This window comes from Pelodiscus sinensis, chromosome 5 (genome assembly GCF_052426305.1).
Source record: "Pelodiscus sinensis isolate ZL-2025 chromosome 5, ASM5242630v1, whole genome shotgun sequence".
In the NCBI taxonomy this organism is placed as follows: Eukaryota; Metazoa; Chordata; order Testudines; family Trionychidae; genus Pelodiscus; species Pelodiscus sinensis.
In genome coordinates this window covers 44,472,322-44,486,116 of record NC_143056.1, presented here as the reverse complement: position 1 = coordinate 44,486,116, position 13,795 = coordinate 44,472,322, and the positions used below count along the sequence as shown (strand labels likewise).

The 13,795-nt window shown below is 51.8% G+C and overlaps 1 protein-coding gene across 2 annotated transcripts in view; it reads right to left on the bottom strand.

Annotated features, from left to right (window-relative positions):
• LTBP2 (latent transforming growth factor beta binding protein 2) overlaps nt 1-13,795 on the bottom strand; it is a 129,507-nt gene that overhangs the window by 48,980 nt on the left and 66,732 nt on the right. For both annotated transcript variants that reach the window (XM_075926872.2, XM_075926873.2), the window contains exon 8: nt 13,299-13,401. In XM_075926872.2, the coding sequence (XP_075782987.2) occupies nt 13,299-13,401 (103 nt within the window). The remainder of the gene's footprint in view (nt 1-13,298; nt 13,402-13,795) is intronic.

Genomic DNA, 13,795 nt, shown 5'->3' with positions numbered 1-13,795 from the left:
CCTAAGTGGAAACAGGAGGGTGGACAGGCCTTCAGGCTTAGATTTCCCCACAAATTTCTATTCTCATGCATATGCCTCGTTTCTTATCAAGAAATTTACTTTTTAAAACACAGTCTCAGAGCCCCTAGCAAATGGGTAGGATTAACAGGCAGCTCCTACATACACCAACAATTCTAGGTTGTTGGTGTATGTCAGAGGAGCCTGCAACTCAGACCTGAGAAAGTGCCCCCAAAACTGCCTGTGCTATAAGTCTGAAGAGTCAAGGGGCAAAAATACGGCAAAGAACATCCAGACCAGGCAGAGCATGCCTGGATGATGGTCTGGCTCGGCAGATGAATTGCCGCATTTTCCAGTTGGTTGCTTCTGCCATTGACAGGTACCAGCGAAGCAGCACAGTTATGACACCTGCAATCAGTCGTCTCTCCACCACTGTGATGTCTCAGGTTCCCAGCTTGGATTGTCCAGTGGCACATGATGAGGGAAATGGAAATGGAAGGAATGACATAAGCCCCAATGAGATCCTGAAATAACAGCCAAGGGCCCATTTATTACCTTTTCCCCCTTTTTACAAGGAGCTCTTTGCTCTGGCTGGACATGATTTCCTGACTCACTCATTCTCAATACACAGAATTTTAAATAGTTTCTTAAAATAGTTTTGTGGATTGAAAAATAGTCCATAACCTACATAATTAAATCTCTCAAAGTTTTTATAGGCGAGTACAATCCAGCCAATAAATTCCAAAGAGGCCCAATTCAGGCACCGTGTTTTGGAGTGAATGAAAGTGAACTTTAGGGTGTGGGAGGAGCTGGGGAGGGAGCCAGGATGGAATGGGGAGTGGCTAAAGGGGCACTTTGTCCTGGAAAAAGATTTTTGTGAGGTGAGGGATTTTCCCCCCCACATATAGCAGAATATGTTTTGGAGCAAGACGTGTGCATAACAACTAAGTAACCATACGGCTGTATCCTGACACCCCACATCCGGCCAACCTTCTATTCCCCCATCTAGCACTTTTAGCTCTGCCTTATAGTATCAGATCTGCCATTCTTTGTGGCAGGGAATGTGTCCGTCTATAGGACTTGGGAGGTACTTAAGCACATTGTGGATGCCAAGAATAAATAAGGAACAAATCTGAAACAAGGCAGTAGACTGAGAAAATGGCCATAAAAGAATAGCACGCTGAAGGATCTGAGGCTGGGTGTGGGGCATTGGAAGGGGGAGGTGGGCATGGCTATCACAGTTAAAGTTCCAATACTTTAAAAAAAGATCGCTCTCTGCCCCCAGCCTATCTGTGGGATTACAATGATTGAAGAGATTCCAGGCCGCTCCCACTGCCTAGTCCATATGCTGGGGGTTGCCTGCAGGACACATCAGGTCAGCTCCGGGTCTATTGTGATAGCAAACACACAAATGTCACAGGGCTCCAACTGGGAGCAAGGTGTTCCCATGATCAGGCAATGATGGGACATGAGTAGAGTATGAAACTCAACTTCTTCTCCAAAAGGCCTTTACAGAGAAAGAGACCACACACAGCCTCCATCAGCCAGACCCTGCTGGAGAGAAAGATTCTATTCTGAAGTAAAAAACATGGGTTGAAAGCTACTGAGCGAAAGCCACAGTCTTGTACCATTCTCAGCACCAGTGTGGCTCCTCCGATCTTCAGTGGGCAGATTAATAATGCTTGTTAACGAAGCAAATTATTAGTGAGACTTTAGATTAACAGATTAATTTTGCAAAGTAACCGATTCTCACTTAAAGGGTGATTGTGGCGTAACACGAGCAGATCTCTGCACCCAATGGAACCAAGTTACAATGTCTGAAATACTGCGTATGGAGACTGCTCTCTGTGTCAGGATAAGGTCACAGAGCAATGAGGCTGAATGGCTCCAGGAGGATGCTAGCTAACTTCCAGCCTGGACTTGGTTACACAGGCAGAGAGGGGCATTTCCTCCCTTAAAATATGATGTCACCAAACTAGAACAGAGAGAACAAGATCAACAAAAGGCCAATCTGAGATGCTAGCAGAGTGAAGAAGAACTGCACCAGAATTTGCCCCATCCACTCCTAGCCTCCCTGCCCTTGGCAATGGGAGACAGGTAGGTTACTGTTCTGGAATTTAATAATGGCTAGTGACTGGAAGAAAACAGATCTGGTGCTCAGACTGAGCAGAGGCATTGCCTGTGTCAGCAAAAGCTGCCAGAAAATCCTGGGCTCCTTTGTGTCTGTGTCTGCTTCTTTTCCAGAAGGTTAGAGTGAAGCTTAGCACTGGGCTATGCTTAAAATATACACAGATGCAGCTCTAGTGCTCAGGGCTATGAAAAATTCACCTCCCTGAGCCTGGAAGTTAAGCTGACTTAACCACTGGTGTAGACAGAAGCATTCTTCAATCGACTGAGTAACCGCTTCTGGGGCGAGGTGGATTGCCTACCTACACTGACACCGGAACCTCTTCCATTGATGCAGGAAGTGTCTATGTGGCAGTACTGCTACTGTGTTGCTATGGCACCCATAGTGCAGACATGCCCTTAGACTGGAGACAAAGGAAGCAGCTGAGCAGCACCATTTGGGCAGGGGGCGTTCAGGCTTGTTTGAAGGCACTGAGGTCTGGCTCCAGATTAAAATGCTATGCCTGTTCCCATCCCAGTGCCAGATACATTATACTTAGGTCCCTACCAAATTCACAACCAAAACACGCATCACAGACTATAACATCTGGACTTCTGTGTACGTTTATCCTATTTTATGCTGATTTCAGAGGGGAGACCAGCATCTCTCAAATTGAAGGTCCTGATCCAAAAGAGAGTTGCAGGGGGGCGGTCACAAGGTTATTTTAGGGTGGTTGCAGTATTGCCACACTTACTTCTGCACTGCCTTCAGAGCGGGGTGGCCAGAGAGCGACGGCTGCTGGCCAGGCAGAGAATGGGGCTGTGTCCAGACTCCATGCCTCCGTCGACGGAGGCATGTAGATTAGCCAGATCGGAAGAGGGAAATGAAGCGCGATTAAAATAATCGCGGCTTCATTTAAATTTAAATGGCTGCCCCAATCTGCCGATCAGCTGTTTGTCGGCAGATCGGGAGAGTCTGGACGCGATGCCCCGACAAAGAAGCCTTTCTTCATCGACACAGGTAAACCTGGTTTCACGAGGCTTACCTGTGTCGATGAAGAAAGGCTTCTTTGTCGGGGCATCGCGTCCAGACTCTCCCGATCTGCCGACAAACAGCTGATCGGCAGATCGGGGCAGCCATTTAAATTTAAATGAAGCCGCGATTATTTTAATCGCGGCTTCATTTCCCTCTTCCGATCTGGCTAATCTACATGCCTCCATCGACGGAGGCATGGAGTCTGGACACAGCCTAGGAGAGCAGCAGCTGCTGACCAGGAGCCCAGCTCTGAAGGCAGTGCCCCATCAGAGCAGTACAGAAATAGAGGTGGCAATAGCATATCATGCTACCTTTACTTCTGCAATACTGCCTTCTATACTGCTGCAACTGAAAGGTGGCAGTTGCTGACTGAGAGCCCAGCTTTGCAGGCAGCAGCACAGAAGTAAGGGAGGCAATTTCATACCATTCCATCCTTACTTCTGAGCCACTCTGCCTTCAGAACTGGGCTCCTGGCCAGCAGCTGCTGCTCTCGAGCTGCCCAGCTGTGAAGGTGCAGCCACCAGCAGCAACACCTCAGAAGTAAGTGTTCCCAACACCTTTTTGGGTTATGACCCCAACAATTACAGCACCCTGAAATTTCAAGTTTAAATAGCTGAAATAATGAAATTTACTATTTTTAAAATCCTACGACTGTGAAATTAACCAAAATGGACCATGAATTTATTAGGGCCCTAATTACACCACACTGCCGCTAGGGCACTGACATAGCACATGGACCATGCTGCTCAAGATGGGATGAAGAGAGTCGGAAAGGCTGTGAATCAAAAATGAGCTGAATTTCTTGGTCACTCAGTTATTTAATGCCAGCCCTTAGGGAGATACAGCCCTGGATGGAAGCACCAATGCCTAGCGAGAACACTGGTGTAGCCATTCCTCTGACTATTCCAGACCAAGCTCCTGCCGTGGGCAGGTCTCAGCCAGGACAGCAGCTATCCCAGCTCACCTGTCAATAGAGCTGGTGCCTCTGCACATTTTGATGAATGTATTTTAGGTTACACATCTGCCCTAGCGCTCTAGGGATCTTCCAAGAGAGTGATGGCAACTGTGTATGGAAAGGCAATGAGTTAGGCCCAAGGGCTTACAGAAGCCAGAAGATACTGGTAGCGATGAGTGGCTGGACATATTGATTTGGTGCAGGCACTGGATGGGGTGTTTCTAACAGATTGTTTGGGAGCTCTATAGTGTCAGAGAGAGCCACTGGGGGTGGGCAGGGTTATGAGTCATTACTGATAATGAGGTGATGGAGCCGAGCCAGGTATAACAGTCAGTACACCATGAACCAAACGTGCAGCAAAGAGGATGCCTTCTGGGAGAAAGGGAGGCAGGTTCCAACAAGAGGAGAGCGTAGCTCTCAGAGGGGCATTAGCTGGGGCAGAGACAGGCAAAGAACCAAGGCTGTGCAATGAGAATGTGCAAATGGGCCCACAAAAGTTAGGGATGGCACCAATGCCATGGCAGGCAGTCACTGGCTGGTGGCTTGCTCAGTGTTCTGTTTCTAAAAGACCCTATCTCTAGCATTCAGCCTACTTTGAGTTTAGTCAATAGGCCCTTAGTAAACAGCCCAGGGATACAGCCAGCCAGAGCTGGCGTGTGCGTAGTTAATCAAAAACAGACGGCAAAATCTCTCTCTCCTTGGAATGAGCAAATACTCCAAGCATGCCACTGAAACCTCAGCCTGGTTTAACACACAGCAGAAAAGACCTGCTCCCCAAGAGGAGAAAGCTCTGACCCAGCTGCTGAAGCCACTGCCAGCAGAAAAACAGACAGCTCAGCCTTAGCAATGGGCTCTAGAGGGAAAGCATGCACACGACTGTATTCCTAGGAGCAGGCAGACTGCTAGGTAATGGACAAGGGAACAAGTTCATTTCTTGGTGCCAGTGGACAAGGGCAAGTCCCACCAGGCTCTGGGAGAGTTGGGAACAGAGATCTCAAAAGATCCAGGGACTGCTGCATTGAGCTAAAGAGTCGTGGTGTCCAGATGCGTTGCCTCCAGATGACCTGTGACAGCTTCCTGGTAAATCACAACATTCCCCAAGGCACCAGAGAGGGGTGCTGTGCTGCTGGAGGTGTCGTCATCAAGGTGAGCTGCGAAACCAAGATCCTGCCCATGTGCGATCAGCAAAGATCCCACCTCGGATTGTTAGCCTTGATGGCTGGGGTAACTTTCAGCTAAGGTAACTACATTCAATCTTACCAGCCACCCCAACTGGATACAAGATTCTTCTGCATTTAATGTGCTAACCCCGGCAGTGCTGTGCTGTGTGAACCAACTGCTGCAGCCCATTCAGCCACTCCCAAGTGATGGGCAGAGGCAGCCCTCTGAGAGCAAGTCAGGAATGTGTCTCAAGCCTGTTGGGATCCACTGGGCCAAGTGGGATCATGCGTAAGCCTCAACTCTCCAGCCATGCCCATGTGCATCACAATGCCGAGACCAGCGTCCATGGCAGATGCCGGGAAAACTAGGTCTTTCTGGATACTTCAAAACTTTAAAATCTCTCTTCTCTGTGTCGTCCCCCATCTGGCTGTGGTGAGGCCAGCCAGGGTTTGACAATGCCTACGGGTGGCAGCAGGGAGAATGGCATGTGGCTTGCAATACCATTCCGTGTAACTAATGACTATGTCTCCAGCTGGGGGAGCTGCCCGCCATTTGCCAACTATGTCTAACACAGTGGGAGGCCCACATTGCAGATGCCAAGCCAATGCTACAGGATCCAACTTTCCAGTAAATTCAGATTCTTTTCTAGGACAAAAACTTGAAAAATGTGGGAGAAATACAAATAAAATGCTGGCCTTCACAGAACCGTATCCTAATGAAGTTAAAACCTCCACCCAGGAGCAGCAGGAGTGAACCCTGCTAGGCTGGGAGTCGACAGGACTGCCAGATCTGGGCCGATTGCTAGGCTGACCCTCGGCTATCCTGCAAGATAAGGGAAGGAGCAGTGTCTCAAAGGGGCTGCTTTACTAGTTTACTGCTCCAGCCAGAAACTCTTGACAGCTTGTTTGGGAGGGGCAGAAGGGAAGTGGTTTCTCCCAGATGTTTAGTCAGTGCAAGAGATGGTATAAAACACCTGGACAAATCCAGCAGCACCTATCCTCCCAGGGATGCTCACTCCCACAGAGCTAACCGGGCTGTGGAAAAGAGATGGATGCTATTTCTTCCTTGCTAAGTTTCCCGCTCTGTGGCTCCATCCTAGAAAAAGTGCAGCAGCAGTCTGAGCCTCTCCTGGTGGGGATAGTGCCTTAAAAAGCAGCACCAAGGGCTTTTAGTGCAGGGTTTCTGCCAGAATGAAAATGGCCACAGGAGGTAAAAACCACAGGAAACACAGTGGGGCTGGGGAAAGAGGTGTGGGGAGGGGGCAATTTGGTTGGAGAAGCTTTTGGGACTTACTTGTGCTGTTCTTTTGCAATTCTAATCACTAAGCACTTTGGAGAACCGGCCTCTCTGTTAGTTTTTGCTTGTCTTAGGGTGTAACAAACACCTTAGCTAGAAGGAAAATCTCTCATTTTCTGTCCTCCTTTATCCCAAGGCTTCTGCAGTGGGGAAGAGACACTGCATTGAGGCCATGGTAGATTAGTGGCCAAAGTCATGCCCTGCTTGGGGTTTGCTTCTGTTGGTAACTTAAGAGAAAGACGTCAGTCTCAGCCAAAACCATCTCCTTAGCTTTGCTTTCCTCACAGAGGCTCTCCAAGCACACATGGTCCTAACACTCAACATCCTGTTGCAGGCCTCCTGACCTCATGCTGGGACACTAATTCAGAGTCTGCCAACACAATACAAATATTCAGCATAACTTTTACCCTCCCCACTCCTCTGATATTGCTTTCCCCACAGACTTTGTCCTCTTCCCTGCCAAATCCCTCCAGGGTCCCCACCCTAACATCCTCCTCCTCAGCCTCCCAACTACTTCTGACACTGACAATCACATCCCCTTTCCCACAGTGTTGCTCTGCCTTGGCTTTCCTGACTCAGTTCTCTCCAGTACCTCTGGGCATTCCTTCAGGATCTGTCCCGGGGATCCTTTTTCCTGTCACCTATTCTACAAATGGCTCTCTCTGGGCTCTGCCCTTGGCCCATCCTCTGATTCCCTCCACACCCTCTTTCTGGATCATCTCATCCACTCACACCTCTTTAATTATGCTCAGTACACCTATGACTGACAGATCCATCTCACTTCTCCTGATTTATTCCCCACACCCACCCACCCACCCTGGACCAACCCCATGTCTCCTCCTCTGTCTGACTTCTCTTCCTGGATGTCTTACCACCAGCTTAACTTGGGCAAAAGTCACTTCCAGCACACTTTGCCACATTTCAACTCTCCTTTTCCAAGTCTGTACTCTAACACCCCTCTTCCAGGGGGCCTGGAAATCTGTTATCCCCACAACAGTGTGAACAAACCAGGCAGCTGAGGCTCACACATACAAATGACAGCTGTCATTGCCTGGAGCAAGAGGCACCCAGCCTGCGTACAGCCAAGCCTCATCCTTCGGTGATGAATTCAGATTGTAAACTCCTTGGGACATAGCCCATACTACTGCTGGTGGTAGGTGTATAATGAACTGCAGCAGGGGCAAGTCACTGCAGAATGGGCATGGCAGGTGAACTCAGAGAGCTGTCAGCCTCAGTTCCATCCAATTCTCTGATGTTTCCCACACACTCCTGTGTACCTAATATGAAAGCTGCAAGTCAGCAGAGACGTCGGTCTGTCTCCAGACTCAAATAATAATCCAGTGTCTCAGGCAGCAAGTCAATCCAAACAAGTTCTTCATTTGTCTAGCTCTCGCCTGGCTGCCCTGCCGTACATTTGTAAGTGTTTATGCTGAGCTAATTTCTGCCATTTCCGTCTCTGGTTGCTGGAATGCTTGAAATTCCAAGAGCTGTCGAGACTGGGTTCTGGTGCCGAGCTCCCCAGGACAGACAGGCGCGAAGGGGAGCTTTGCTGGAAATCCCTAGTGCCAGAAGAAAGCAGGACATGAGCAGGATGTGCTGTTGCTGCACATGTGGCTGACCAGCTCAATGACAACAGCCCGACAACATGAGCAATGTGCAGGGCCCCAGTCTGAGTCTGAAAGAAACAGCTGGACTCCTGGCATGGGATGTGGAGTCTCTGCTGGTGGACACAATGCTGAGTGGTACGCTCCAAGCATCAGGTTGAAGGCAAAAAGGAGCATCCACAGATGCTGAGAGCTCTGAGGAGAGGAGGCATGGAGCAAAGCTGGGGGTGATGGTTATGGCAGCTGGTGCCTCCAAGAGATGAGACTGTAGAAGAGGAACTTGTGCCCTTGACCTATCTGAGCTCTGGCATCAGATGCTGAGAGCCTGCTCTAGGGGAAAGCACATCCGCAGTTCAATGGTACTGCCCTCATTCAGAACAGCACACCTCTCCCCTGTCCCAACAGCAGCCCAACCTCAGCACATGGTGGGGGCTGGGCTGTTCTCATGTGTGGTCTCCAGCATGTGGGGCCTTTTAAGGAGCAGCAAAATAAGAATGGATCCAACAGAATTAGAGAGAAAAATGGAAGCTCGGGGCCTCTCGAGCAAACCTGAATTTCTGCCAATGTACACAAGTGCCTGATGGCCTCCAAGGGGATCCTGTAGCCCAAACAGGGGCGTGAAGCTGGGATTTGCTGGTGGCATGGGAAGGAAGAAGACGGGGGATACATTCTTTGCTGCCAACTTTCATATCCACCTGGAATTAATCTGATGAAAGCCAGACAGGCATCCATCTGAGCACCAACAACAGACAAACAGCCATCTCAACCAGTGTCCTGCTCCCCTGAACCCCTGCTGCTGCAGGGACAGTATGCCAAGCCATGGAATCAGGAGCCCCTGGCACATAATGGCCATTTCTGACAGGCTAGTGCACTCCCCAGCTATCTGCTAAGAGCCCAGGTGGTGATTTTGTGTTTGCAGGGTGAAGCCTGCTTCCTATACGCTGGCTATGTGCCCTCTGCTGCCATTGATGGCCAAGACTTCCCATGTAGGGCTCAAGGGCACTGTGTGCCCGCCTGAGTGATAAATGCCACGCACTTAGCAATGTGGGATTCTCTTCCTGACAGTCACCCGCCCTGCAGAGTCAAAGGGCAGCACCAGATCCAGCCATAAGGATCCCTTGAAAGACTCTGGAATGTGCATCCCCTACCCCATCCAGTTCTCTGAGATCAGGGAGGGGCTGCTAGGCCTCAAGCTCATCAAATTCATTGGTTTGGGATACCCAGGGCCTGGTGAGGGGTGGGTGTGGGTGTGCAGTTCTTATACCCCTTGGTAGCCCAATGAAAATGCCATGAGCAGGTCTGGATAAAGGGAGCAGGGAGAAAGGGGAAATAGGGGATGTGCAGAGAGAACACGGGGATAGGAGCGGCACAAAGGGAGCAATTATGGTGATACAGGCCAGAGGATCACCAGAAACCAAATACTGTGGGGGGCCGGGAGAGAAAAGTGTGCATGTAGAAGGCCCTTCTGGTGCATTTCCTCATTTGTACTGAACCCATCAATCCTGTGATCCTTTGCATAGAGCACATGCTCATGCTCATCTCTTGGCACAGACTGGGGCCAGCAGAGAGAACCAGGCAGCACAAAATGGGGCCATAGAAGAGTCCCACGGAGTAAGAGAGTCACAGCGACTCAGAGCACCTCCGTCTTACATTGATGCTGGGATCCTAGTCCACATTTCAGGGAACATGGCTCCAGCTAGCACAGCCTGTGACTGAGAAGAAACCAGTCCAGCCTCTCAGACGAGTGTCCTCCCAGCAAGAGGCAGCACAGGGAAGGGAGAAAGACCTAAATGAGTAAGTAAATGCACACAAGCAGCAGGCGGGCCCGACTCAAAGCTCTGCCAACAATCCTGTTCCATGTAACTGTTCCCCTTTACTCCCCTTGTCTCTTTGGGGGTCAAACTGTCCAGCTCGCTGAGGTCTACTTCCACTAGTGCCTATGGTAGAAGGCGAGGAGAGATGAGACAGGCAAGAGCCCCATGTCTGACTGAAGCAAGAAGGCATGAGCTCAACAGTGCCATGCCCACTGTACTCCATAGAGCAGCTGGCACAGGACAGAGCTCCCCATACCCCAAGGATTCTCCCACAGCCAGCTCCCCTTTCTCACTGTGACAGGGCGCCTGCCCTGCACTGGGCCTTTAAGCCCAAGGCTCAGGCCCCGAGCCTGAGGGAAGCTGCAAGACCAGCTGAGATGGTGAGGCTAATGAGCCCAGCTGCCGGCTACAAAAGGAGAGGCACAGTTGCTGGAGAGGAGGCAGGGCTGACTGCAGAGGCAGCAAGAGCTCCTGGGAGGGCTACAGCTGCAGGAGAGGGACTGGAGAGAGAAGCTCTCCCTCAGCAGTTGCCGGGGACTCCAGGAGAGGCCGGGAGGAAAGCAGAGGCGAGTTGGTGCCACCTGGAGACTACCTGCCGAGGGGACGCCGGCCTGGAGATCGCAGCCAGCTGGGCAAGGCCAGGTAGGAAGTGGCCCAGGGCAGGAGCGGGAGGCGCCCCTCTTAGCCCGAGAGACTTGGTGGGTTTTGGCTAGCTAGCCCCACCGAGGGAGTGACCCTATACCCGGTCGCTCACAGGGCCCTGGGCCGGGACCCGGTGGAGTAGGGTGGGCCTGGGTCCCCCTACCGGGGGGTGCCCAGCTACGACGAGAATCTGTTTGGAGACTCGGCCTGTTTAAAGGGCCAGTATAAACTGCGGTGAAGCCGATGATGAGCAACCCATACAGACTGTAACTTGCCCTGAGATGGGCCATGTGAAGACAGTCAGGGGGCACTGAGGCTACTGGGGGCGTGCGCCCCATGACACTCACCAAAAACCAGAGAGCACCCTCCTTCTCCCAACTCCCCACACTAGGTACCCCAGGCCGTTCTAGTCTGGATCAGCCCTGCCAATAAGCCTGGTCCCTCTTGGCACACCCTCTCCAACCTCAGTGCCTGGCACTCAGAACCGTTCACACCATGCTGGCCTGGACGTTAAATCCCCAGGCCTCCGTTCCTGTCTCAGTTCCTGGGGCCAGCGCACTGCCTTCTGCGACGTCAGCATGCCGGGGGAACGAATCTGTCCTGCCCAGAAGGCAGCAGTGATCTCTTACAAGGCTCTGAACAGAGGCTGATCTAATCCTAATAAGGAACCCTAGGGCACAGGCTCCCTGCTCTTGTAAAGCCCTGCTGGGACTGTAGGGAGAGCTGCAGCCTGATGCCCCACACACCAAGGCTATGTCTACCCTGGCGGGTTGTTGTGCCAGAAATATGCAAATAAGGCTAAGCGTGGAATATCGCCGAGCCTCATTTGCATACCTAATGAGCCGCCATTTTGTGGAAGAAGCTCTTGCGCCAGAAGGAGCGTCTACACTGCCCCTTCTTGCGCAAGAAAAACCCTCTTGTGCAATGCCACTACGCTGATTATTTTCAGGAATAACGGCATTGCGCAAGAGGGTTTTTCTTGCGCAAGAAGGGGCAGTGTAGATGCTCCTTCTGGCGCAAGAGCCTCTTCCGCAAAATGGCGGCTCATTAGGTATGCAAACGGGGCACGGCGATATTCCACGCTTAGCCTCATTTGCATATTTCTGGCACAACAACCCGCCAGAGTAGACATAGCCTAAGAGCAGGGACTTAGCATCTGTCACTCCCTCTTCACAGAGTGTGGAGAGGGTATTCCTGCCATCCCGCAAGGCCCAGGCCGGGCATAGGCGGAGAGGGTTAGAGAAACTCTAGCAACCCCGGTCGATATCCCCTGGCAAGCTCTCTAGCTGGTTAACCACGGCGGGGATGGAAGGAGCCTGGGAGGCAGGGGCAGACCTGGCTGGCTGCGCACAAGTTTGAGTGCTTATTGGCAGCAGCTATTTGGCCACATGAGACTCTCCTTTCCTATGCAATAATCTTCTCCTCAGACTGCCGGCCAGCTTCACACACACACCCCTCTGTGGGACTGAAACCTGACCTCCACTCAGGGAGTACCAGGGCCATCTTACCAGCCCTGCACCTGCTAGGGGGGCACTGGGCCCCATCATGCCAGCGGGTGAGGAGCACTGGGTCCAATCATGCCACAGGGGAAAGGCAAGACCCAGTTCCTGTCCCATTGAGGAAGGGGGGGGGGAGGAGACAAGCACCATGCCCCATCCAGCATTCCACAAGAAGCATGGGAGCACAACACTAAGCCTATCTTGCCAAGCAGCCAAGATCACTGCTCCTGCAGAGAGGGGGCTGAAGTGCTCAGCACTCCCTTCCAGGCTACAGGGTACTGCACCCTTATTGGCATCACAATCCTGAAACTTCCTCCTGTCCCTAAGCACATCTCACCCCCTGGCCTTGGTGGGGAGGGCTCATGCCCTCTCAGGCTTGAGCTCATAGGCGTGTCTGCCCACATGGAGGGCAGCAGGCCTGAACAGTGCAGGAGTCACCACCCAGTTCATGGGAAACTCTCCCTCCCTCTCCAGGGTGGGGAGGTCCTTCCCAGAGACCACAGCACCCCAATGAATGATCCCCACAGTGAAGGCCCAAGGTCCTAGCCGAGTGGCTGAGGATTCCCCTGTGCTGGATCAGTCTGTTCAGCTCTTGGGAGCAAAAAAATCAGAGCTGGATTCTTGTGTCCCTGGAATGGACTCCAAGCACACTCCTGCCAATTGTTTGATGTAGTGTTATTTCCAGAGCCCCTGCCAAGCCCGCGCAGGGCCTAGAACAGGCCCGTAACTCTATCAGTTGAGTCTGCAGCCTCGTTGGTTAATCTAGAGCTGCACCTCCTAAAACCTCGGCCATTGTTTTACTGTTTCTCCCTCCTAATGTATTTGGCATGGAGTGAGCCACAGGCTGCATTGGACTTTTACAGAGGCGGTTTGGGGGGAAAGTGCTGGGCACTGAGCCAGTGCTCAGACCAAACTGCTCCTCCCAGCACACGGGCTGAGGTTGGAGAGAGCAAGCATTACCCAGACACCATGTTAGATGCACCCTCCTTCCCAGAGGTCTTCAAGCAAAGGACAACCACATTCCAAGAGGCCTGAAATGAGAGGAGCCATGTGCTTCCTCAGCTGATTGCAGAATCCTCATTCTCTCTGGATTCCCCCCACCTTCTGTAGCATGTGTGGAGAAAGTCCAGCTCTGGGTACCGTGAAGCGAATAGTCCCCATAAAAGCTTCCCCTGCAACAGCACTTACCTGGTCTGGGGGGGCATGGGATGCACTGGTTCATGCCCCAGAAGAGCCCCACGCTGCCACAGCAATCCTCAAGCCTGGTAAGGCCTGCCAGCGGGTTAGCACACTGAAAAGGGAGGAGGAAAGGAGGCATCAGGATTCTCCAAGTGAGGAGAGCAAAGCAGCACAGGGGAAGGCTGCCTTGCACTAGACACTGACACAGCCATACCAGCAAAACTCCCTGCAGGGGCAGAGCAGGGCCAGGAACATGGTTTAGACAGTAAACAGTCTAGCAGACAGAAAAACATGAGCCTCTCTCTGAATGCCCCCTTGGAGGGGCTGGGGGCTCGGAACAGCACAGAGCATGACCCATGGACGATCACGCAGCAAAGCCTGGGATAAGGCCAATGACTGCTCTAAGCCACCCGGCGATTAACCAGCGAGATGGGTGCCCAGCCCCAGCCCCACATGGGGAGCTTCTGGTCAGATGCTTTTGTTTGCTTAATGAGCCTCTTTCCCGC